The sequence below is a fragment of the Fringilla coelebs genome (assembly GCF_963513975.1).
Source record: "Fringilla coelebs genome assembly, chromosome: 3".
Lineage (NCBI taxonomy): Eukaryota > Metazoa > Chordata > Aves > Passeriformes > Fringillidae > Fringilla > Fringilla coelebs.
Window position 1 is genome coordinate 66,705,247 of NC_140030.1, and position 27,201 is coordinate 66,732,447.

General features: G+C 34.9%; 1 protein-coding gene across 1 annotated transcript in view; it reads left to right on the forward strand.

Annotated features, from left to right (window-relative positions):
* Nucleotides 1-27,201, forward strand: part of ADGB (androglobin) — a gene marked incomplete at both ends in the record, with an annotated part of 104,788 nt that overhangs the window by 37,002 nt on the left and 40,585 nt on the right. Inside the window, 10 exon segments of the mRNA XM_084202634.1 lie at nt 4,897-4,991; nt 7,323-7,497; nt 8,226-8,316; nt 10,992-11,136; nt 18,651-18,696; nt 20,270-20,435; nt 22,308-22,371; nt 23,994-24,096; nt 25,234-25,366; nt 26,829-26,943. Of these exon segments, the coding sequence (XP_084058760.1) occupies nt 4,897-4,991; nt 7,323-7,497; nt 8,226-8,316; nt 10,992-11,136; nt 18,651-18,696; nt 20,270-20,435; nt 22,308-22,371; nt 23,994-24,096; nt 25,234-25,366; nt 26,829-26,943 (1,133 nt within the window).

Consider the following 27,201-nt stretch of genomic DNA (forward strand, 5'->3'; position numbering starts at 1 on the left):
CTTATTTCCCAGCTGCAAGTTTTCACTCTACCTGTTGTCTGTTGATTTCAAGGAAACTTTTCTTCTTTGTGATAAATATGGACTATTTCTAAAGAGATATTCAACTGCCCCGGATATTATTTATATTTGACTTTTAAAATGGCAAAACCTTCTGTATTCATTGCATTGTATATTCATGACCTTTTTATTCATAACACATTGAAGGACCAGTTACTGCTAATAATTTGGAAACTTCTCTTACGGGCTTTTGATTTTGTGCGGGCTATAATGTTGCGGTGAATTGATGTTGTCTGGCAGCTAAGCCACCACCTATCCACCTGGTCACTCCCCACAGTGGGATGGGCTAGAGAATGAGGATTGAACCCTTTGCCCACCCCCAGTGTTCTTGCTGGGGTAGTGGAGTGAGAAACAGAGGACTGATTGGTGTGTGAGCTTGGCTCAGCAGTCACTGACGTACTGGTGTGTTACCCCCACAGTTTTGGTGATGTGTCTAAAACAGCACCACAAGGGCTGCCCTGATGAAAGCTCAGTCCAAGCCAGATCCAATACAAACATATGCAGTTCTGAACCACTTGCACAGTCAGACCAATGCCTGCTGCAAACACAGTATGAGTAGCAGGTTCATTGAAGCATTGAACTTGTTTCTCTATTCACCCAGTTGTGTGGATCCAGCTGAATATCAAGGCCTTGATATGGTCAGTCTGAACTTTCCTGAGAGCAACCAACTTTGTCTTTGATAAAGGACTTATCTGAATGACTTTTTATCTGACTTTATCAGTCAGCCAGTCTTCAGGAGTTTTTGGCAGGCAATCCATGTGTTCCTACTGATCCATTTTAGTATACAAATCTGTACTTTTCCACTCATCGGTTTTTTTCTTCTGGTAACAAACCTTTCATACTTAGGGTGTCTCCCTGTTTTATGAGCAGTTTTTACACTAAAATGATATGATATGGTGTGATATAATATGAGATAAGGTACTGTGAGGTGAGGGTCCAAAGTGACTCAGGGTTCCCAGGCAGGTGCAAGGGAGAGCTGCTTTACTGTAAAAACCAGGCCTTTTTTATGCAGTCAGGCCTTTATCAGTTACATACTTTTAAATCATAACAAACATTATTCAACCAACCACCACACGCCATGATGTGAACACATGATGGTGACATACCTTGTTTTTCTGCCTCTAATTCAGCTGAGTCACTTTCCTGTAGTCCTTTTCTGCTTAGCTGAAGTACCGGGCCTGAGCCATGATTTTACAAGGCCTTCCCTGTGTAAGATTTTACCTACATGCAACAAGATACTCAACCACTTCGTTCCTATAAAGAATCACCACTTTGCTTTTATTTAGGTTTCCAAACTACTGAGTTTCTTAATAATTTCTGAACTGCTGGAAAGGGAACGCAATTCCATTTGAAAGGTCACTAGCTAGGAATTTGGGAGTTTGTTCTACAAATCAGCCATGTATTTTGCTAATCTCATTGTGCCTTGATACAAGTTCTGTAATTAAAGACAGTATTTTATATGTCACAGAAGTGTTGAGATTATTATTATACTTAGAAGTTTTTGAACTCAAGTAGATCTGTAATCATCAGAGTCAATGGGATAAACGTCACATAACCATAACATTCTTATAATTTTTCTTTTACCTATTCAAGAGTTTTCATTTACAAAATGGATTGAAGCCTAATGTTTTGGTTTTCAAGTGCATATCATCATTCTATGATATTTATGTCAATTCTGAAGAGCACACAGGTTATTTTTCTGAAAACTCAAAACTTCCAATATACAAAGCTAATCCAATATGCAAAGTTAACATCTGAGCTGCAGACCTGGTGGTCAGGATATTAAAAGCCAACTGATGTGTTTTCATAGAATGGTTTGGGTTGGAAGCAACCTTAAAGATCATCTAGTTTCAACCCTCTGCCATGGGCAGGGATACCTTCCACTAAGCCAGAGTTCTTACAGCCCCCCCCATGAAACCTGGCCGGGAATACATCCGGGGATGGGACATCCACAGTTTCTCTGAGCAACCTATTCTGGTGCTTCATCATCCTCACAGTAAAGAATTTTCTTTCTACATCTAAGCCTGCCCTCTTTCAGAGGGGTCACTTAAAACAATGTCCCTTTTTCTATCACTCCATGGCCTGAAGAATCTCTCTTCAGCTTTCTTGTAAGCTCCTCTTTAGATACTGGAAGGCTACTCTAAGATCTCCATGGAGCCTTCTCTAATGCAGGCTGAACAATACAAACTTTTCAGCCCTTCTTCATAGGAGAGATTCTCCAGCCCTCAGATCCAGACCCACCTTTGTGGTCTTCATCTGCCATCATTAGTCCTTGGAAAGTTATACTACACCATCCACTCTTGTTTGATAGATAAATATTTAAAAGAAACATCAAGAGTGAGAAAATTATTTGCAAGTCGTATGTTAAACATATGATAAAAAAATTGTTAAGATCTATTAAAATCAACCATTTTAATTCCTGGCCTTTCTTTGGATTGGATATGTATTTTATATCAATCAATTGAAGTCTTACTTTCCCTTCTCAAAGGAACTGAAGCTTTTTTTTGGGTTGTTTAGTACTCATTCTCTGTAAGTGAATTTGCAAAGCTGCAAGTGCAAGACACAAGTAGCTATACGGATTCAGAATTTTATAACAAAGCGCTGCAGAATTCCTATATCCACACTGATAGATAGAAATAATAGGCTTTGCTGAATCTGTTTTGTTGTGCTGTGTATTATAACATTTTTCATCTAATAATGCAATTTTATCAAGGCTATCAGTTTTAACTAGTTTCCCCAAATGCTGAATCCACACTAACCATCATTGCTCTTGGTGCCAAATAATTTGCATACATCGTCCTCATTTTTTGTACAATGAAAAATGATCAAATAATATGCAATTTTTAAAGCTACTGGAATAATGTGCTAGTATTGTAATAGTATTATTAAAGTAGATATTATATGCCTGGTTAATTATTTGCATGCTCTAATAATTTGTTCATTGCTCTTTATTGTGTGCCCTGCAGACGTTTTATTTCACAACCCATCTGGACTAAATATGACAGCTTTACATTCCACCTGGTATTTGATTAAATACTTTTATTTCAGAAATAGTTCTCACATGCAATGAGATCGGTATGCCTTGTGGCACATACTGTTCTGTAAATGTGCAGGACATCGTAGCTAATATTGCTGTGTTTGTAACAGATCAGATGTATTGGTAAGAAGTGAGATTAATGTTAATTATAGCCTTGCTTTTGAATAAGTTGAAACTCACAACAGACACAAGAGCTGTGATTAACATGGGAATCACAAGCATGCAGTGAGAAAAACTAAGAATCCATTGGAAAGTAACTCTTACTTGCCTTTAGCTTATATTTAATTGGATAATTGAATTCCTGGAAGAATATTTAAGATGCAAAGATATTTGAGAATGAGACTTTGAGAATAAAATGTTACATACCCTCTAAATAAAAAGATTTTAGGTCTGATAAATCATGTTTTCCAGACATTTGCCTATTTATATGCAGATAGCTTTGTTTTATTTCATTTCACAGAAAATACCTATTCTTAGTGCAACTTCCAGTTGAATATTTATTAAACATAGGAAGCAATTATCCTGTATTTGAGGTTAAGCTGAAGGCAACAATGACAGATACAGATAATTCTACTGGAGTGTTAGATGGGGATAGAATCAGAGAATCATTTAGGTTTGAAAAGACCTCTAAGTTCATTGAGTCCAGCTGTTAACCTGTACTGCAAGCCCACCACTAAACCATGTTCCTCAGTGCCACATCTACATATCGTTTAAATACCTCCTGGAATGATGGCTCAGCCACTTCCTTGGACAGCCTGTTTCAATGATTAACAACTCTTTCTGTGAAGAAATTTTTTCCTAAAAAACATTCTGCTGAAAAACAGATGTCACAACCTGTGTACTGAAATCTTGTCTCCAAATTTTCTGAGACTAAGGAAAAGTAGAGAGAAATAGATACCTTTCTTTTTGAGATGTCTTTTTGTTAAAACCAGAGATGTCTATTTCAAATATATGTTTTAGACTTTTAATTTCCCTTCAGCATGAATGAACTGACTATCAGACATCTTTGTCTTCTCTTCATGATTCAGGAGTTAGCAGTGGCTTCTTTCTCAGATAAGAGTAGGAGATGATCGTATGGTTGCCTAGTGCAACAGATTTCTGGGATTAACAAATTAATGTGCCCCTGTTTCTATTCCTTGCCTATAGCAGAATTACAAGCAAACAATTCTATAAGGTGTGTGGGATAAGAGCTTCATGCTTTCTGAGGCAGCCATATTACCTCCATTTTTTCATCTGCTTGACAGAAGTGAGAGCAGCTACCCCGGCTTACAGGCACTGTGTTTCTCAAATTACTTATCTCTATTTCCCTATCCCTTGGCAGCAGTGGCCAGAGCTGTGGCTTTGGATCCATTTGTTGGCAAGATCAAATTCTGCCTTCCCTGGTGAGAAGCATTTAACTAGTACTGACCAATCAGAATGTTTTTACTTCATCTACACAGATTATGTGTATTGTTTTCTTTGTGCTAGTATCTGCCATTTTTAAAATTTGAAATAAAACCAAAAAAACCATTGAAAGCTACCTCTGACCTGTCATATTTTTAAATTGTATTTTATGTTACTGATTTATGAAAAATAAGTAAAATGTGCAAATGCTGTCGACAATTTAAATGAGGTGCTTTTTTCCGTCCATGGCTTCAATTCAAAGTGCATTACAATGAGCTCTTCTTTTGAGCAAAATAACAGTCAGACATAGAAAATAGTGACAAAAATAAGGCCGAGAAAGCACAATAATTTAGTGTGAGGTACAGCTACATTGTTTACTGTTTGCCTTGTTCTAAAGCATGTTGATGTTTTCTGCATAGAATCGCCCACCCCACCCCAGCCAGAAATGGTGGCGTACGCTGGCTGCATACCACTGCATCTGATAGAAGCGGACATTTTTTTATTAACACAAATGGTAAGATTCCGTGCTCTCAGGACAGGAAAACTTATTTTGTTATCAGTGTTTCATTTTGTTGCAACAATATTGTAACAAAAAGAATACAATTAGCACAGTGAAACTGTCACTAGATGATGACTGTCAGTTAAATTTATATTTTGGTACTTCTGTGTTCTGAACATGCATTTTCCTGCCAAAGCCTGCTGATTTTACTTAGTTTTCCTCCACTTTCCTCAGGATCCCAGAAGCTGAAGTTTCATGGGAGAGACTAGATGTGGACTAGAAAATGTATCATGATGAGATACTTCTGAATGGAAAGTCTAATTATTTTATGGGCTATTTGAAAAAAAAAAAGAATTTTAATTTTTTGAAGACTACAGTTAAGATTCCCTGATATACATTTTCCAGTATGTTGCTTGTTATATAAGAAATAGCACATTTATATCAATTTCTGTCATTAGTTTTGTAACTGGTAAAAGCAGCTGGAAAAATGTAGCCCTTAATGCAGCTGGGGTAAAAGCAACACTTAAATTTCCACTTAGTCATACTCTTCAGAAAGCATTTAATAATGCCAGAGCAGGCTTTCTTGAGTTGACCATTAATTGTTTCCTCCTTTTTTGTACATTTATATCAAATCTATCATAATTAGATCATTACATTTTAAGCTGCCTTCTCAGGAAACTGGTAAGCTTCATAAAGTAAAGAAATTTCCAGAAATGTTTTGCAGGTATTATGCTTTAGTGCCCTTAATTCTTGCATTATTTTCTTTTAAAAAATTGTGCTGTGTATTCTAGGCAATTTTGAAGATTAGCTTGTTATCTGTGATATTGCTTTAATTTATTTTAATATAAGGTTTCAGTCAGTATTGTCTCTTTGCTAATAATAAGTAATGCGAATCATCAAAAAGCAAAGTGGAAGCAGGGACATGGTCTTCTATCTTTCCTGCCACCTTACACCTTGAGTCTCAAATTTGACTACAGTCTGTTGGGATATAGAGATTACTGAAAAAGAGGTATGGTGGACCAAATAGGATGAGACAGATGAATCTATATGTCTAAACTAGTAAAGACTTGATAGAAAAATGGAAGTTGACAGAAGTTAAATATAGAAGTGTAGAGGGTTTCTTATGGATAAAAACCCCACTATATTCAAGGGCTGAAAAAAACTAGACTGATTGAAATAAAGTCTAGGAAATTAGTTCATTGGGATAAGAGTTGTTCCCTAAACTTGGAGAAAATTTTGTCATTGATGGCAGTTGTGACAGAATTTCCCTCACGAATGTTTGCAGTATCCCTTTTAGCTTTACTTTCTAGTATGGATTCCCTTGGATTGTTGTGGCTTGAATTTGTCTTAGTTTGCTCAAATAAAAAAAAATCAGAAATTGAGTCATACAAGTGTGTAGAGCACTCAACAACTAAGTTCTCCTTTATGAGACCTAACTGGTCATCTTCAAAATCCTTTTCAATTTTGGATTTTTTAACTGGCTTTTTAATTTAAATTGTTCCCCATTCTTCAACTAATTGACAACCACAACATTGTTCTCTACAGAGTTCATAAATACAGAACCAAAGGAACATTTTTAAATTAGTAGAAACAATCAGAGACTTGCTGATGAGTATGTTAAAGAAATAAGTTATAGGTGATTTATTTAGCACGTAAAGGAAAGTGTGCTTTTAAAATTAAAAGGATATACAAATCTTGTATCAGAACTTCCAGTTGTGATGTTAAGTACTAGACCATTATTATTTTAGTGGGAAGAGCACCACTCGATGTCCTCATCTAAAATTGCTTTTAAGTCTGTTCCTAAGGTCTTTGGTATACAGGTCAACTGAAGTGTCTTTAATGTGTTTTATAAAAGAGCCATCAAATAAAAAGCCTAGCTTTAATGATGTGTTGGTTCAAAGCAATACATTACAGAGTTTTTACAAGTCGTCTAAAAGACCAATTGATTTTAGAATCCTACCACTTTATAAACTCAGCATGGAGTAAGGACTTTTTCTCCAAGAAAAGTTTTTTAAGGGTTATTATTTAAAATAAAATATTGTGCGTATTGCATTCTTACATATTTATTCTCTTCACTTGTATGTTAGGTTATATAAATAAGTTAAAGAAGTGATGTATCTATTATAAAAAGTAAAATACACGTAAACACTTCTAAGTATACTTTTTATGCTGAATATCAAATTCTAATCAGCATGATTTTGGATAGTCTTGCCAGGTGGACTATATTAGTTTTATTTGTTATACAAGCTGTTAGATTCCTTTGTGTGCATACTGTTCCTGTTTGTTAGACAGATACAAGGAGAAAAAAGATCTGACCCAGTCAGGTTATCCTTCCATGTTTTGTAGGCTGATTCTTCAGAGAAAATGAGGCAATATGGGCTTTCCCATATATACAGCCATCCTGTCCTGATCACTAGAACTAGGTCCTGCCCTCTGGTAGTACCTCCGGAACCGCTACCACCTCCTCCTTGGAAGCTTTTCCGTCTGAAAAAGCAAGTTGTTGTGACATCTGAACCCCAAGGTTTGTCTACTAAAACCTCCAAAATAAATTTGTAATTGCATTTTAATTATTTCAGGACCATACCTATCATCTGTTAACTTAATTTCAATTGAACTCAATTTTATATTACTTCCTCTTAGCCATATTTCCTACATGGCTTAAGAAGTGTCCTAATTTATGTTGAAAAAAGCATTCTAGTGGAGCAAATGAAGAGGGGATACTATCAAAATAACACAGAAGCTCTCTGATGCAGAGCCATGCAAGCTTCTGAACACCTTTAAAAATTTAGAGTATGTGACTAGTCCTGCTGCATCAACTCATGGTTTTAGAGTAATTTTTTTCTAGGGTTGTCTGTACTGCATAATGGAGTGAGATGCATGAAATGAGGTATCTTGAGCATGAAAGTGTTGCAGGCAGGCTAACAAAGTATACTGGGATAAGAAATAAAGGAAATTGGCAAAGGCAGAAAGTGCTGCCATAGTTGTTTTGAGCTACCCTGGACAACCCTACATATAAATTAGGCATAATTTAATACTTTGCAGGCTAAGGAACAGAGTGTAATGCATTTATTTTTTCATTGTATGTCTCCTAGAACCACCCCTCTGTTTTCTGTTCCATTCAAGTGCATGGGATGATACTTGGGAAATTATTTAGGGGTGATGAGTCCCCATTGGGAATTATTTCTCCACATTAATAGTATTAAATACTTTTATGAATGTAAATATTTAACAAGTTACCTTTTTTCCCAGAGCCTGTGGTGGAGAAACCTGAAAAATATGTTGAGATTGCTAGCCTATTCTTTAGATACAAATTGGATATTATCAAAATACCAACAGACATGTAAGTATATAATGTAGTTTCAGCATTAGCATTGTGAAAGAGCACTGGGAAAGTGCAATGGCATATCTTTACTTGTGTCACAGGGAAAAACTGCTCAGATCATGTCTGAAGCACATCAGGACAAAGCACTCTGTTGATGTTTTGGTGTCACATCATTAAGGAGCTATCAGTGAACTGTACATTTAGGCTCAATATTGGCAATACAACAGCTAAGTTTGCATACTGGGCGCTTACAAAATGCTAATTAAACACCTAAAAACTTCAGAACACCCTCCTGTAGCAAATCCTAAGAAGTTCTAATCAGGCACACAGAAGCATACATACACAATTATGTTCACCCTCCAGTCTTTGAGGCTTACAAACACCTCCTGTTTTGGGAGTGCAGCACACACTTCCTGTTGGAGATGAGTCTCTGGGCTTAGCTTTTCTCCCTCCAATCTGCTCATGTCTGCACTGCTGAGAAAGTTTCCCAGGAAGTGGACATGCACACATGGGTCCCCACTTGTCACAGCCAGGACAGACAATCCCTTAGGCAGATGTACACTTCTCAGGACTTCTGACATTGGAGGACAGGGAATGCTGTCAGGCAAAGACACATTGCCAGATTCTCTACCCAGTGGGCCCAAAGATGTAGAATTTTTGTTAGATTACTTCTGCCAGAAATAAGAATATTCTTTGAAGTATTTCAAATATTTCTTCAAACTACTAGTTTTTTTAATTCTAACATATAACAAGGAAATAATTGACTAGCCAGTCAGTATTTTCATGGGCATCACAAGTTTGATATGGAACACTTAATGTTTATGAATAAAAGAGGCTGTTCTCTGTTCATGATTGTTACAATAGGCCTGAGAGTGCAAGTGAAAAAGCTCATGGTCAAAACACAGCTTTGTATAAATGCCTTGTGTTAAAGACTGTTTGGAAGTCCTATAAGCCCTTGAAAACCAGTGTCTTTATATAGGGTGTCTTAGAGAAGTTTCAGAAATTGTTGTATACATGACTTCTAGTCAGTATTTCATGCTCAGCATAATACTTGTTCCCTGATGAGAAAAGAAAGAGGATGATAAAATGTATCAGAGCTGTGTTTTTTTCCCTAGGACACATCACATAATGCAGTTCTGTCAGGCTGCAGTTTATGATGTAAACATTCATCAGTAGACTTCTGTCTCTTTTATTCTGACTGAGCTTCCGTCACGAAGAATTTGAATGTATTTTGGTGTACCCAGTGTACACCGAAAGGTTTATGTCATTTTGAAGGATATGTCTTTTTTTGAGACTCGAGTCCAGCAATGGGTTGCAAATTGTTGGAGATCTGTGTATTTTCTTAGGGTGTGTACAGCTTTTGTTGAGTACATCTCTAAATAAACTGACTAAATTACATATGTGGCAGGTTTTCCATTTTGATCATCATAATTGGATGGACTGATAAAAAACCGTTAGTTTTTTGTCTTTTTTTGAACAGCAGCATTTGTCCATGGATAACATGACCCCTTGGAGTATTCTGGAAATGTAATTGTTTTGCTGATACAGTTGTATTTTGTTAGTTAAAAGTATTTAAATTACTATTTGTTTTCAAACAGTAGGAGTAGAAATATATAATAATGCTCTAAGTAATTAACAGGCTATCAAAGTAATGAGAGATTTGATAATGAAGATGTTGAAGTATTTGCACTTTAACAGATTTTGTATTGTTTTTTTCCTATTTGATAGATTCCTTCATGGTCAACTTACCCCATTTGAGGAAGGATAATTTATTTCTTATGCTTAGTTTCCATTATAGTTGGCTACTTTAATCTTTGTGATTTAATTAACAGGTAGCAGCCAAAAATATATAGCAGGTATTAACATTGCATTCAAATAATATAGCTGTGTAAATAAGATAAGGGACTTAGACACACACGATTGGGACTGAAAGTTTTTAATCTCTTCCTTTTCCACTAATAAATTATTTTGAAACACTAAAAGACAAGATAATTTTGACTGTTGCTGCAAAAGATCTTGATCTTTCATTATCTCAGTCCTTAGAAAGGGAGATAGATAACACATGCTTGGATTTTAATTTGTTCTTTATTGCTGTAATAGCATAATTACGCACTTAAGTCTAATTAGCATGTATGCAAAATTGTTTTGGTCTCATTTTTCTTGTTCTTCACTTAACAAGCAAAGAGTTACTTTTTATTTCCTTCATTTCTTACTCCTGCCTCCAGTGAAGTCAGCAACAGAGCTTTCTTTTGCTAGTACCAGAATAGATCTGCACAGGTTTACTTGGTTGTCCTGTGTTTTAGGGGTCTGGTAGCTATGGAGACCCATTTTGAGGGAAAAAACACAAAACATTTTAACTTTTTGCCTTACCTCCATTAAAGTAGTATTTTTTTCTTGTCTAGGGGCCATAGTAATTTATTCACTTCTGACATTATCATCTAGTTTTCAGCTGGCTTGGGTTTTGCTTTTTTGAGGGTTAGTTAAGAGGTCTTTCTATCATAGGTTTGTGTTAGTGCCAAGCCAGTAATGACAAGAAATATATGAAGATATGGATTCTGTACTGCCCTAGGAATCTTTCAAAATAAAGGAGACACAACTTGTTTTGACAAAATTCTGTTAAGAATAGTTATGAAGACTGTCATTTGAAAGAAAATGTATGGATTAAAGTGTTTGCGTTCTCTTTTATTATTTAGCCACTTTCCACAGTCTACCCTCAAAAAAGGATTTAATTCTTTATCCTGTCTTGCTTCTCTTACTGAAACTGATGAAAATGAAAGTGACAGTAATGGGGATATGAATCAAAATGGGAGACACTCAAATGCAGAAGATTATTCTCAGGTAATAGTATTGCTATTTTTTAAACTTGACCTTGTTTTATATTAGAAAGGAGAGGGAAATATAAAATAGGAACTATTTAATACTGAAATATATGTTTTCAAAGGCATTTCAGAAAGCTTTTTCCTTTCCTATTCAACTAACTTCCCTACTCTTTCCACTTTGTAGTTATATTGATGTGTATTGGGTGGGAAATCTTTCTTAGTACCTACTCTTCAACTTTCTTTTTTATGATTTTCCCTCACATTATAAAAGTTCTATTGCTAACACGGTCTTGGTTTTGCTCTTTGAAATCCTTTTGATGGGAGTATCTTAAGAAGATAGTCTGCAGTGTTTAAAATAAATATTACTTTATATTATGAATAGTTTATTTCGACTGCAGAGCAAGATGTACCTAGGCATGTGACTAGAAAAATGTAAACTTTGTTAACACATGCCTTAAAATGGCTTCCTCATTTAGTATTGAATGGAAGGATTTCTGGCTAGATCTGGAAAAAGAAGTAAGGCTTCACTGCTCGGTTGGCCTGCTCTTAGATTTCAGGAGCTCTGCATTCTAAAGGAATCCTCAGCTATGATTTGGACCCTCAGGCTTCCTGTGCAACTCTGTGAAGGAATGACATTCCTCCAAACAGGTTCACTGGATGCGGCACTGACTACAAGTTGGCTCAAACCACCCAAGTCAGTGCTAGTTACTTGGTAGAAGTCTCCACTATAATTTTCCAAGATAGATAAGATTAATCTTACCTAAGTTTAATGAAACATTACCAGGATGACTTTGGAAAGTTGTAGTTGCTGATTTTTGTGACACTTTTTGTTGTTGTTGTTGTTGTTATCTCTGTTTTTCAATGGAATGTGTATATGCTACCATAGTCTGCTTTTAGATAAATCTTTGACAAAATGCTCCTTCTAATATTTAAATCTTTAAATCTTAAAGCTTAACTGAGAAAAAATGATACTTTCAAAGACTTTCTGAACAATGCATTTCATGAAAAAATATTTCACTTAGGGAAAGAGATGGCAACATAGAGAAAGACTTAAATACTCACTTAAAAAGAAACAAGCAGAGCTCCACTAAAGTTATTTAATTTGCTCAATACGTGCAAAGAGACTGGAACATGCTGCATCCCAGGCCTCAGTGGGACACAGTGTGAGCTTCCAATATTTTTTCTAAATTTTCAGTCCAAAACAAGTTTGAAGAGTTCCAAAAACCCCAACAACCTACAGTCCAAAATCCATCTCTGCTTCAGCTAGCAAAAAAAACTAAAAGCAAAAGAAAGTTCTTTCTCACTGTCCGTGCTTCAAACAACACATGCCAAAAGAAAGAATGCATACGAACAAGTGCAATTTCTGCAAACTACGTGCTTCTTCTTCCCCCCCTTCACTCTGTAAGCCAATCTTAAAAGTGCAAAACTTTATATTCAACATAAACAGAACAATTAGAAATACAAGCTTCATAAAATCATCCTAAACCAAAGTAGCATCTTATCATAATAATTATTGTTTTCACTGCTTCAGTCTTTAGGTGTACAAATACAGATTCGGCTAGTTGCAAATTAAAAGAGGTTTATGTGCTGGAAGCATCAAAGGAGTGTGAAACATCCCTTAGATTTTTTCCAGTAGTCCAAGAGTGATTTAAAAGGCTGATCTATCACAGTAGGACATGCAGTCAAGGAGAGACAAGGGAGAGTATGAAAATACATGAGAGAGTCACTGATAAAACTGGAACGGTTGGAAGAAGACATGAATGTGATGTAGGCAGAGGGAAATCGGATTCAAACATGAAATGTAAGAAGTTTTGAACAGCTAATTGACTTGTACAGGAACTTTACTTTTGCCTCAATTTAAACTTCAGTTGAAAAATGCTATGCCTATTAATAGCTAAAGTAGGCAAGGAGAACTTCATTTTTACAGATGAGAAAAGAAAATGGTTTTTGGCCAAAGGAGGATTAGGAGTAGGGCTAGGGAGGACAGTCTTCTTTTTTACACATATTAAATCTTTTCATCAACAAAATTATGTGGCTACCTCTGGCAAATTCATAAAGGAAGAGTTTGCTTTCTGTAGTTTTAAAACTTGATATAATAATATATACTTTTTGAAAACATGTCAATTAGTGATTAAAAAAGCAAACACTGTAAGAGAAACTTTGATATCCCAAATTCACTTTATTATTGCTAATTTTTAGAATTTTGTATTTCAATATACTGAATGTGAGTAACTTTTTCTCCATTTTAAACTGTGTGATTACTAGTCAGGAGACATCTGCTTTAAAACCTTTGATACAGATTTGGTAAATCTTTGGGATACAGCAGTTCTGTGCTTTAAGCCGACTGAAATTCAGGCAGCTGCTATTCCAGATGCTCGACAAGTCTAAATTGGCGTATTTCAATTCGCTCTAATGTAAACTGCATGAAGTAACATTACTGAATATCTGATTCGCTGTTCCTAAGGTCTGTTGTCACAGAAACAGAGACAAGTGATACATGAAAGGCAAAATTCTAGGAGCTGGATGTATCTTCTTTGAAAAATATGAAGTTGAAAGACATGCCATTATCCCTCATGTCCTCAAAGTATTCATGCTAAAAAATAGAAATGCTTCATTACTGAATTTTTCAGTTGTTTTTTTTTTTTTTTTTTGCTCTGACTTTCCCATTCATTGATTTTACAGTCCTGGAAGCATTTGGATTTGCATAAGGGAAAAATATTTTAAAATAGCTAATTATGGAAGTTGAAATGATCTTGAATCACTGTTCCTAAGAAAATGCATTTTGTTAATTTTTTTGTTTAAAAACTCCATAACATAGAGCCAAATTCTTATATGGAGAGGCTCTCTTTTATTCTTGTTCAATAGGAAGTTAAATGATTTATGAGTGTAGCACACATCGAAATACATGTGAAAGTATTTTGTGGCCAGGAAAAAACCAAAACAGTCATCATATATAAATTGCACAGTCTTGCGGATTTCTGCAACAGTAATTTTGTCAAACACTTCCAAGAAAAAGATTATCCTGGAGCAGATAGATGTTTCCTTGTAGATCTGCCATTCAAAAGCCTATCTGAATATTCTTCATCGGGATGAACTTTTCAATAGAAGTTATCTCCAATTCCATTGAGAATAGAGCTCTATGTGTTCTTTTTGACGAAATCAAAAGCAAGAAAATCAGAATAGGTCTACCATCAGTATGTGCAATGGCTACTAGATATTTTAATATACTGACCTGATTGCTAGGTTCATACATCTTAAGCAAGACACTCATATTTCTCTTTGTGACTTCTTCAGTGTCAAGCTCTCTGGCAATGCTAATTTCTAGCACAAAAGTGTTAGTCTTCACTTTCTCCCAGTGGCACAATACAAAAAACTTGTTCTTTAATGTTCATGTTTCCTTCATGTTTTTTAATTCAGTCAGTCTATTATCTTCTCGTGTGCAACTGATATCATTTTATTTAATTTGCATGCTCTGTTGTGTGCTCTTTTCATGTTCCCCATAAACATTACTGACTCTTGTGTCATAACAAACTTTTTCTTCTTTTCTCTCCAATCCTTCTTGTGTTGTATTTCATAAGTGTTATGAATAGGTATTGAGTCACCAGGAGAGCTAGGTAGGAAATAAAACAAATCTACTTTCCTTACAAATTTTATCATTTTGAAAATTACTTCACCCTGCATAAAATGGAAATTCCATGCTTTTTTTTTTTTCAGGGAAAAATTACACATGACATATGAGGCACATGAATTAGAAGAGGGACTTGAGAAGAGGAATTTAGACATTTGTAGTATAGAGACACTTTGATGGGCCCACAATTATCTACTTGCACATACATATTGGCAGCTTCAACATTAGAGACTGAATAAAAGATGTGCCACATTGATAATACATTTTGAACTATTTCTGTATCTCAGTTTGTGCACTGCTTTGCAGATATTTGCTCTTTTGCAACATTTCCTTTTTTTCAAAGCCCACCTCTGTTACCTATTCTCATATCACAGCTAAAATGAGAACTGATATTCCATTTAGTGAACACAGTGACTGAGGAACAAACAAAGACTGTCCATATGACTGCACATGCAAAACCCTTTGATGATATAATTCTCCAGTCAACATGAAAACTTGAAACTTAATGCAGGTTTAGATCTTAAGAAATATTTTGGTCATCTTTGTTATGTTGAAGGAATTGAAATGGATTATCTATCTTAAAAATAGAGTACCTGAAACTTTACTCCTTCATCCGCAGTTATATTCAGAGAGCTTATTTTTTTATTAAGAAGACTTCTGTTTTTCACAGAAAAACTGGTGTGCTAAGTTCTGCCATGCATCATTTGTACAATAGAAAAGGCTACTGTTTTTATAAAAATGTAGAATAAATTTTAAAACCTATTATTTGGCAGATTTGAATAAAATTTAAATATAACTAATTTAGGAAGCTGAAAAATATGAAGGAATTCTTGAACGTAACAAGATAGCTATGCATTTATGAACTACCATTTTTACAATTATGTATTAATGATTATGAAACATAAGAGATGATAAATTACATTTTTAAGTTATCTATGGAATTTTCATTCATATTTGCCATTCACTGAAGGAAGTACTTCTCCCAGAATCTAACTGTGTGCATCATTCCATGTTCATAGCTGGATCTAAGTCTTTTCTAATTTATTTCTCTATAAGATACTGTGGCAGCAGAGCTGACTTTTCAGGCAATGAGTGTTCATTAAGGAGGAAAAATGCCTTTATTTTCTATTTCTGTGCCAATATCTTAGGCACAGTACATGAGGCAAGAATATAAAAGAATGACAACTTTCTTGACACTCCAGTTGTCGCCAAGTCAGTGAAGATTAGGTAGATGAACACATCCTGTACCATTGAAAAAGCAGACAGCTTTGACTTTGTTTTGTTTGTGCTCCAAAAACTGAGTAAATGAGCCTATGGGAGTCTCTACACAGCTGTGGTTAGACTGGCTTCACAGCTCAGACTGCATGAAGTTACTAAGCATCCAGATTTTCAAGGGCACATTCTCCTTCTTTACTGGAAATTCTGTTGATGCCATTTTTGAGGATTTTCTGTATCTTTCCAGGCTTTCCTGCTGCCAACTGTTAGTACTGACAAAGTAGCTCTATATTAAGCTACCTCGTGTCCATACTAGAAGTGTGGATCATGTGTACTGTCCATGAGCAGTATATTGGGCAGAAAGTGCTAGACTTGTACAGATGTTGCAGTCTCCAAGGCTTATACAGTGGATCTCATACCTTTTATACTTTGCACATGCCCAGGATTTCTGAGAAGAAACTCGATAAATTGTACAGCTGATATGTAGCTGTTTGGTAAGTCCTATGACTCCTGCAAGAAATTTGGCAACATTGGAATATTGAAAGAGGTAGGCTCACATGGAGAAATATGACAGCTCTGTGCATGTGTACTTCTGAAGTCACAGTTTAAAGGGAAGAGTTAGTCCATGTGGTTTTTCAGACTCATATGCTGAGACATGACTGTCAATGGGACACGACAAGTGATCACAGCTTGACTTGTTCTCAACAGTTGTGTGTACAGAATTCTGCAAACAGGAGCTGAAGTACATGGATATTTGCACGATGTGTCCTTTCAGCTCATAGAAAAACGATAAATTAATCTTAAAAATAACTGTAAAACACAATATATTTCCATTACTAAATTCTTAACCCAAGTGTTAACAATTTTAGCAGTGTCTTAATTTTTCTCTTAATTGCTCCTAATTTTAGATCTGTCCCCAGCTTTGACTCAAAAACAAACATGAACACCAAAAAAACCAAAAGCCCATAACAGACTTGGAATAGAGTGTCGGATTTGGGCAAAAATGGGACTTCTAAATTTCCATAATAAACAATATAACAGTTAAATTATGTGTATTAAATTATTTGCCACTTCCAGCTTTGGGATAGAGACTCTTAAATCTGTAGTTTATTTGCTCAGCTCTTTCCTTTCTAATTCAGAGAATATCAAACACATAAATTTTGCCAGAGGTGAGATTCCTGAGCCTGTTCCCATGTCCTGAGCCCATAGACATTCTTTAAAATGCTGCAGGAAGACTTTTACTGGAGCTAGAAATTAAAGTAGGAAGCCATGTGGTTTTCCTCTAAGGAAGCATTTGGAGGTCCCTTCACATAGTGTATGCAGGGTAGTCTGTAATAGGAGGGTTGAGGCAGACTGGAATTTCCAGCACAATCACCTTGTGCAAGATTTAGGTACTGTTGTGACCTGCCATCCAGTCGAACTCAGACTGTCTAAATTATGTCTGTCTACCCCTCAAAATATATTTCTTGATTGTACTGAAAAAGCATAAAAGCTTCAAGTCAGCACAGCTCCCACAGCTCTTCTTTGAAACGCAGAACAGAAAATCAGTATGTATGTCCAGCTGCTGGCCAGGTCAGTGCTACCAGCTTCAGCATCAGCACCTTTAACACATGTGAAGATATATGAGGGTATACATGGGGAGTTTGGGTAGGGAGAAGGGTGGCAAATCTAGGTAAAGGGAGACCTGGGATGAAAGGAAGCTTGCAAGTTTGTTTGTAATAGCTTTTTTTAGGCTTTAATATTTGTCTTTTCAAAGGCAAAGCTAGTCCAGCTAAGCCATCATGTTTTCTTACACCATCAATAGTATCACGTTGAAATAGGAAGTAAACTGGAAACTGTGCAATCTCTTTCTCCTGCCCAACCTCACAAAAGAAAAAAAAAAGAGGGGGGAAGTGACTCTCTCAGTGCATGTCATATTGCAGACAAGAGGGCAGTCTGAAGGAAGGATGACTAGGCACACATTTTTAAATCAAAGATTTTAATCTCTCAAAGACTAGGACCCTGTATTTGTAAATTTAATGAGTGGACTTTCTGAAAGGCTGGCTAACTTCATTTGAACTTTAAGTGTCAGCAGCTATATTGCATTCATATTAGTTCAGCAATTCTAGCTTGGAGCTAGGGTTGGCCAGGATAAAGTTGCTTGCCAAAAGCATTAAAAAAAGAGGCTACTTTTTATTTATACAGTGATAGAAAACAAAAGATTCTATTGTAATCAAGGATGCTGTTGCTAATGACAGTTATGTACTGTTCCTTTCACAGCAAGAAATTCTTGTTGGAAAAGGAGTCCTCTATGTATTTTTCATGAATGGAAACAGAAAAAAATTGAATTGGTTGTAGAATATGAATATCAGTTCTTAGAATAAAACTTACTTTCTTGTCAAAACTCAGTAATATCAAACACTGTTTTAATAGTGAAGTGGTAGGTATATGAAACAGCTTTTATCTCACATTGCAGATGACATGTACTTCTCTAGAAAAACATCAATCTGTATGTTGCTGATATGTGTGTAGGTATTATGATGAAATATGCTACTTTTATTTTTCATTTAAAAACCTAGCCCAAACCCATGATGATAACTTACCAGCTTGTTTCTCTGTCTCTGGAAAGACTGCCCCAAAATTAGGTATTTTCTCTAACAAAATAATGCATTATCATTACTTTTCCTTGTTTTGTTTTTTTCACTGTATAGGAGACCAGTCCCTTGTTGAGACAAAATGCAGAGGTACTCAGTAAAGGTAAGTGTGTGTAAACTTTATAGTCAGAGTTTTACCATTCCTGTGTTGTTTGGTGTTGGTGTTAATTCTCATGTACATATATCAGCAGTCTTACTTATTTATGGGTGTTGGTTTTACAGGAAAAGGTTTCAAAGAACTGGTAATAGTATATATAATTATGTAAAATCTTCAGTTTGGTCTTCAAAAAAAATTCAAACACTTCTCATAAGTTTCTCTCCAGGAAAATACGGTGGATTTTGTACAGAGAGCTCTTTTTCAAGAGCTGTGAATTACAGTATTTTCTTTCTTTTTCCTGAAAAATGTCAAAAAAAGAACCAAAAATCCGCTTTCATTTTAATGTGTGCTCCTTTGAAATGTGTTTTACATCACTATTTGAAGAGTATTCAAACTTTTTTCAAAACAAATACCACATTTTTTAAATTACTTTGAATGTTTGAAGGATTTGGTCAGAAAAAGAAGAGGCTCTTAAAAATAAGAGCACTGTGGTTGTTTTACTAGAATCCTAACACTCATGCTAACTTAAATTGAAGAGAAAGTCTAGATTTTTCTGCTTTCAGGTAGATTTCCATAGTTGAAGGAAAGGAAAAAGGCCTTTGGTGCCTTTCCTTATTTTGTATTTCTTTCAGTCCTTGAAAAATAAGTGCAAACTAATTTAGAGCCACACATTAGCTCTGTGTGTATTGGTGGTAATGAAATATTACAAAGCACATTTAAATATAAATTATGCATGTTTCTAATAGCTTTCTCATTTGTTATACCTTATATTTGAATATTACCTCATCTTTTTTCCTCAGCAAGCATTCTAAATTAATAGCTGTTCAGTTCTTCTATTCTCAGCTGCTGAGCTATCTCAAAACTTCTTTTTGGGCTAGGTCAAACATTTTCAGGAACTGCTTATATGAATCTCAGAGAATAAATGTAGAGAAAGTTACATTACAACACAAAAATTCATTGAGTGATTGCAAAACCTGGCTATGTGTTTATATTTTGGTATGAATCTGACCTTAATTCTGATTTTCTGATGTGATTTAGTTCAAATCTGTTTCTGTTTAGAAGTAGTGAGACTGATTTGTGTGAGTAGCATTGTAGGGGTACTAAGTACCAAGAGCAAGGCTAGGCCTTTGTGTCCTCCAAATTTCTCTGTTTTTTTTTTCTGTGGGTTATAAAATACTGCCTCATTAGCCTTTCACTGAATAGAAGGGGATGTATTTTTTTTTTTGGACAAGGGGATGTTTTTTTCTTTATGGAGATGAATTTAGGTTTCAGAAATCATATGTATGTATACATAACAAGCTGATAATGAAAATTGTAGGGCATAGTTCAATATGTGGTAGTTTATCAAGGCAGACTACTTAAGCAGCTGCAGATTCAACCCCCAAATTTCTGTACTGAGTTGCTTCAGTCGCCATTTGAGTTTTTTAGGTTAGTGGGATAGCTTTTAGTTTTAAACTCTATACATAATAACTGATGTATGGATAATTTTCTTGTAATTTTAGTATAATTTTAAGAATGATACGACTTTAAATTGCATGTTGTCGCTGTATTGGCTCTGTGTGTCTTTTTATCTTTGCAGAAGAAAGTGACAATATCAGTTTAGATACAAAACAAACGCCAGAAAGAGCTGATACGGGTATGAAGAGCCAGACAGGGACTAAATCAAAGGATGAAACAGCATCAGAAAAGATTTCAGTTTCTAGGGAAACCTGGATTACCTTTGAAGATTTCTGCGTTTGTTTCCAGTAAGGAATAGAGGGTTAGGGTTTTATTCCATACAATATACTGTATAACAATGGTAAAATCCAAAACATGTCTATATAAAAATTGTGTCTTCATAACAGTCTTATTTGTATAGCTATCCTGCCTTTCAGGGTGGCTTCAAGGCTGCTCTTCAGACCAGACATACTGTCCCTGTTGACAGTGAGTCTGTGGCTGCAGCCCTGCTCTGTGCCTTGTGTGTGTGCTCCAGAATGCAGTGGAAAACACAACCACCAGCTCCATAAAGCAGCTGTCATACTGCAGCTGGAGTGGAAGATTGTAGGTTATGGAGTGTGGAGGCCATTGTGTGCTTTTACCACCCATGAGGCACTGGGCAGGCACAATCTGCATCAAGAACACACAATTCTAAAGAAAAAAGTTGTTAATATCTGTTGCCATCAGCATAGCTTTGCTTGATCAACTAGATGTTTTGTCTCGCTCCCTTTTTCAATATAATTCCAAGGCATTTATGCCTCTGAAAACATAAAAAAGCTAGTGTACTTGTAGCATCATATGTTCAGCTTCTATCTTTCAGATTTAAGGAGCCTGGTACAATATATATCCTTTAGAGAATATAAGATTGCTGAGGGAAGTAATTTTATCTGAGAAAATTCACCCAGTTCTTTTCTTGTTTGAATGTGTAACTGAGATTTCTTTATGAAGCTTCCATTTTCATAAATAAGTGTTTAAACTCTACTCACTCTCTAAAGGAGAATGTATAACTTTTATACCAGCCAGCAGTACAGGAACTTTAGGAATAAAAAGTCGTAGATCACTTTAGGCCTTGTTAAGATTTCTATGCTACTTTTAGGTAGTCCTAGGTCCAGGAAGAAAGGACATTCAGAAAAAAAAAAAGCAATTCAAGCAATTTAATTTCCTTTAAAAGTCTTGGTCACATACAGAGAATGTGAAATATGAACTTTCTACCTTACTAACTAAATGTTAAAGTACTATTGCCCTTTTGTAGACCAATATTAATATTAATTAAGGCAAAAAGCATTTGTCAGTTTCTTATCTCTAAATGAGTGAGAGTTTATTGTCACAGTCAACTGATAAAGTAGCTATTAACAGAGCATCTTCATTGACCTTTGAAGACTTTATCCCTCAGAAGAAATTAGGCACCTAAGATTTTGATTTTACCTCTCTGTTCAGTTGAAAGCTTTTCCTTCTCTGTCATGCCTACCTCTCAGATACACTAAAAATAAGAAGAATATTCATAGTCCATATCAACTTTGAGAAGTGAGGAATATTTTAGTCATTGTAAGAATTGATATGCCAGCAGTAGATCAGGATTACTGTGAAGTTTCTGAGTAACAACAGCATTGATCCAGATCTGATTCCATCCTCAGTTTAACCTGAAGCCATTTATGCTTCCCTTGGTGAAATCAAAATTTAAAAAAAATGTAGTCAGGAACTATATAGTTTTCTGAAGATCTGCCAACAGCACAGGGCTAAAAAAACATTAATAAAATATATAAAACAGTCCATCTTTCAGTTATATTTTGTATAAAACTTCATTACAGTAATTTTTATGTGGGTATGGAAGTTTTAGAGTATTATTAGCATGTTACAATTTACAGGTTGAAAACAAACAAATTAGTGGGCTGACCTCCAATGGAAAAATGTAGAAATGCAGCAAAGATAAGAATTTCAGCTGCTTTCTCTGGAGATTAATTTTATTCACCTTTATTATAACCAAAAATTTTGAACCATTTTTGAGAAATAGCTGAGTCTGACTTGTGAAAGTAAAATTAATGTTTTGTGCTATGAAATAGGCATTTACCTAAACTATGTAATTTCTGCTGATTTTCTTACAGTCATATATATCTTATATTTCAATTTTATATTCTTCTTAGGAGGCTGTATGTTTTCCACAAGCCAAATACATATGCTTATAATTATCAGAAGACATGTTTTAAGGTAAATGCCAGTATTGTGCCTTTTTTAAATCAAAGTCTTACATAATTAGATAATTCATATAATCCTAAAGGATATTGGTAGAGCATATAGAACTGCTATTACTGAAAAATAATAATGCATTAAGATTACTGTATTCAATACAAATGTATGTTTGCAAGCAAATATGTTGCATTATATATATGTGATTACAAAAAGGAAAAATACTGTGGAATGCTACTGCACAATAACAAAAAAAGGCTTATGTAAACAAAAATGATAGTGAATCAGATCTCCAACCGCTCTTTATTTTGATTTAAAACTACTTTTTAACAATTTGGTGTCTAAATTGAATTTAATGATGATCCAGCTACAGAATCTGCTCTTCAATTCTCCTTCATCTTCCCCTGTTACCTAAAACCCAAACTGTGAGTCTTTTTAGCATAACACTCTATTTTCTGTGTAAATGCTAAGTCCTTTTGCTATTTACAGCATCCTGCTGCGGGGATTTAGATGTACTCTCTAGTTACATTCGAATAATGGAATTTCTCTAAACCTGCCATTAGTTCATATTATCAGAAGGTTATTCAACATGCTTCAATATCCTGTCCCAGCTCCTATTTTATAGTGTATCTGAAGTGTAATTGTAGAGTACCAAAATGTAAACTCCAGGCGCGAGGTTCATGTAAAATCCTGTACTGGGAAGGTTAACTACATGGATTAATGCTCCATAATTGCAGTACAGCTGCAATTTCCCACCTCTCTGTAATCACATCACAAGAAATTTTCCTAATGACTGCACGATATACTTTCATAAGCCATAATCAGCATTAAGACTGTGTAAGCCTGTGTGCTCTTGTGCCAAAAAAAAACCCCAAACCCTTTGCTGTAAAACCATTTTCATTTCTAACATTGAAAGAGATGATATGTTTACAATATTAGGTAAATTCTATATCATGCTTACAAAAGAACATTTTCATATTACAATAGAAAGATAAATATATTAAAAAATATGGATTTATATAACTCTGGAATATCCGGGAAGACCTGTTCTGTAATAGTTCTGAAGGAAGAAGCTCATTCACCATTAGATTTTGAAGAATTACTAGGAGCAATAGAATAATTCTATAGTTTCTAATATTGGCATAGGAATAGTGTATTAAAATTAAGAGAGAAAGATGTTGTCCTCATAGAGATTTGTAGGAGAAACACTCCTTTGTAAGGGAGGATCACTCATATCTACAAATTCAAAGAGAACTTAATTCTTTTAAGCTTTCTATAATTAATTAGAATCAGAAAGTTGCAGCAAAACCCAACATTTTTGGTCTTCTGTTAATTATTGTTTGCCAAGTAAAAGTACTGCATTTAGGTACATATGACAGTATAATATAAAAATAGATATATTCTCATGCAAAAAAAAGTTCAGTTTCCTTTTATCTCTTAACTGAACGCTATTTTACATGCAGCATGGGGCTCTGGGCTTAAATGACATGTCTGAAATTTGGAAGAAGTAGTGACAATTAATCACTTATTTCCCATACCATTCCTAAAGTCACCATATCCAAAATCTTAGTCCTACTTTGTGTAAGGCCAGGTGGACAGCATTCAGTGCAAGTGAATGAACAAATGTCCATTTTTCTATACAGTCGTCTGAAGAGCAAGTCTTTTATTATTTACTTGTGGACAGTGTGATGCCCACTGAAATCCTGCTTAGCTTTTCTGCATTAGTACACTGGTACGTTACTGAAGGTAAGGCCAACACACAGAAGTACATGTCAGTGTTGTGTTTTCCCATTCTTGAATATGTTTGTGCTGTTGTGCTTGTCTGTTGTTTATTCGGGCACAGTTTGAGAGTTTAGCAATAGTTTGAAATAATCAAATTGGTTTTAAGGAATACACTAATATTCAAGCAATGCTTCATCATTATTTCGTTGATGATGAGCATTTTCATGAAAGAATTCCTCCCTTTTCTGTTTATAATGATTTGCTGGGAGCTTTTCATCTCTATATTATTGGAATGGATTTCCTTGTGTTTCTTGTGGTTTCTTTTCTACAAATTCCATTCTTGCGAGCTACTTTATGCCTTAGCTGATCATAATGCAGCAAAAACAGCAATATAACAAAAGTAATTTTCTGAAATTATTTTTAAACTGGTACACAATAAGCTCTCAAGCACCTTTAAGTTGGCTTTTTCAATACCTAACAACTTGAATGATTTAAATAATAATTCCTTGTATTTTATTAAAAACATAGAATGGAATTCAGGAGAGTGATGGCATTTTATGGTAATTGGCTTAGGTTAATCAGATATTTAAACACTTGACATGAATGTAATTTAATGCATCTAGAGTGGAGTAGAGAGAACTAAAAGAATACTTAAAAAATTGAAACTGACCATTCTGTTAAAATAATTAAACTGTAAGTTATAAATGTAGATAAATATATATTTTTAATGGCTATTTACTTAATTTTCATGTGGACAGAAAGGATTTGTTTGGACTTTTACAGCAGCCTTAAGTGACTTAGAATATGTCTGACGTGATAGCCTATGTTTTAATAAATACCTACTTTATTTCTTTAACACCATCTAGCCTCTGTTCTACATAGCCTCTCAAGGCATCATCTTAGTAACACATTTTATAACCATTCTTTTCTAGCAAAGAGTGCAAATAAGCCATTCTTTGTACCACCAATGCATTTTAAGTGACTGGTTTTTTCTGTGTTAGCAAAACCTAAATGAATATTTTAATGATTGTGAAGTAGCTACAGATTCTGCACAGGTGTGTTTGAATGTTATTCACCCTCCCCATAATTTGGGGGCTGTGTTGTGGGGTTTTTTTTTTTTTGTTTTGTTTTATTTTGTTTTGTTTTGTTTTCTTAACCTAGGTACTCAACAAGAATGTTCAACAGGTGTGCTGAGGGTTGAATATTTCTCTTGGAAATCTGAGGCTCCTGGAGAACTTGTGTTAAACATGCATACATCTGCAACCAAAGCTACTGTAGTAAATCTTCCTGTTGGGTATGTATGAGACTTCATTACTGTCCTGACTCTTTAGTTAAGGCTTGAAATGATTGTTTACACAGTAACCCAGTAAGAGTTTATTTCCTAAAACGTAAGTTTTGGGAGTATCAGACCGGTTGATAGCTAGGATTTGGTAAGACTGTCAAATTACTGTGAATTTACCAACACTTTTATAACAATTCTGAGTTCTTTACTCTTCTTAGGACCATTTAACAGGAAAAATCACACTGACTTGCTAAAAAATATATTTAAATTCCTAAAAATTCCCACTTAAAAGTGTTTCTAACTAGAATGATTTGAAATGTTCCCTGGGGTAGCAAGAAAAATGTAAGAATTAGCATTCTTAGTGGAACTGTAAAAGCATGATGCTACCATAGGCGGTTTCAATGCTTTTCTTGAAAAAGAAGATAAACATAACAGGAGAAATTATTCATGAAGTCTTGCATATCTCATTTCCCATTCACATATTGCCTAATATGATTTTTTTATTTTTGCTTGTAACTCTAAATACTCAGTATGGGGCATTGACTGATTGTTTAAATAAAGAAATAGATAAAAAGGAAGAGCCTTTGATATGTTATTTTCTGAAAACCCTTTCAGGGAAACCAGGAAAATGACATCTTCATGTCCTGTCATGAGCATAATATTCCTGCATAACTAAATGAGGCCTTCTACTTTCCCAAAAAGAGAAAATCATCAGTTAAAATTCAAAGACATGAAACAAAATGATTTTTTTAAAAATAAGTAAGATGTCAAATAAATAGACATAGAAAGAAAATACCACAACTCTAGCATACTGAAATTAAGTCAAAGATCTTTAATAGTGCTCTTTATTTGTTTTGATTCATACTAAAACTAGAATAGTTATTATTATGTTTATAGACTACATTCACATCTAGTTCTGGATTCACGTGTATTTTTTCAGTGTAGTTTCTAAAAGCTGTATCTCTGTGTACTGTAAGGGGGCCAAAAACGTTTCTCTTTTTGCACCTGTAAATTTCAAAGCTAACAGAGATACCATCAGCTCAAATTTATAAGCTTCCCACCTTTGATTCTCTTCAGACACAAGAGTCAGATTTAATTTACAAAAGGTGTGGGAGACAAATGGGCTTATTGACCACTTCCCCATTTCATTCCAAAAGAGAAGTCACTTGGTGAGCATGGAAGGCATTCTCTTCCCACTGTCTGTTAGTGGCTAAAGAGCCCTTAAATTGCAGTCAAAAGAAGATGTAATAAAAAACTACCAGTGTGTCTGGGGGCATGAACTCTCCTTTCTTACTTTCACTGCTGAACCTCTGGTTAACACATTGCAGCTGTGGCCTGGATAAGCTTCTTCACCTAAATACAGTTCTAACAATGATATTACCAAATGCATTAAAGGAAAAGCTTAAGAATTGTTGAATTGTTGCAATTAAAAAAAAAAAAAAGTTGTTAGTTTGGGTTGTTTTCTTGATTTTAGGCGACACACCCTGCTCTTCACAGTAAGATGTCCCATGGGGCACCACATTCAGCTGTGTACCATGGTGCCATGTGTCTTTGGAGAAGAGGATGCTGTGCTGTCAGTTCTTCAGAAGGTGTGCATAATGACTAATCAAACATTGTGATAATAGTTTTTCTGACTACTAATTAAAGTGAAATAGTATTGGATTTCCATTTAGAGTTATTATATTCAATGGTATAGTATTAATTTTAACATAAAATTGGTAAAGGCATAAAAGATATGTGTTTTACAGCACAACAGGTACTGGATGCATAGTGCATGCAAAAATTATCCTATATAAATCTGTATGTTAAATAGTGTTATGGTTTACAAAGAAGTGCAGCATAAAAGG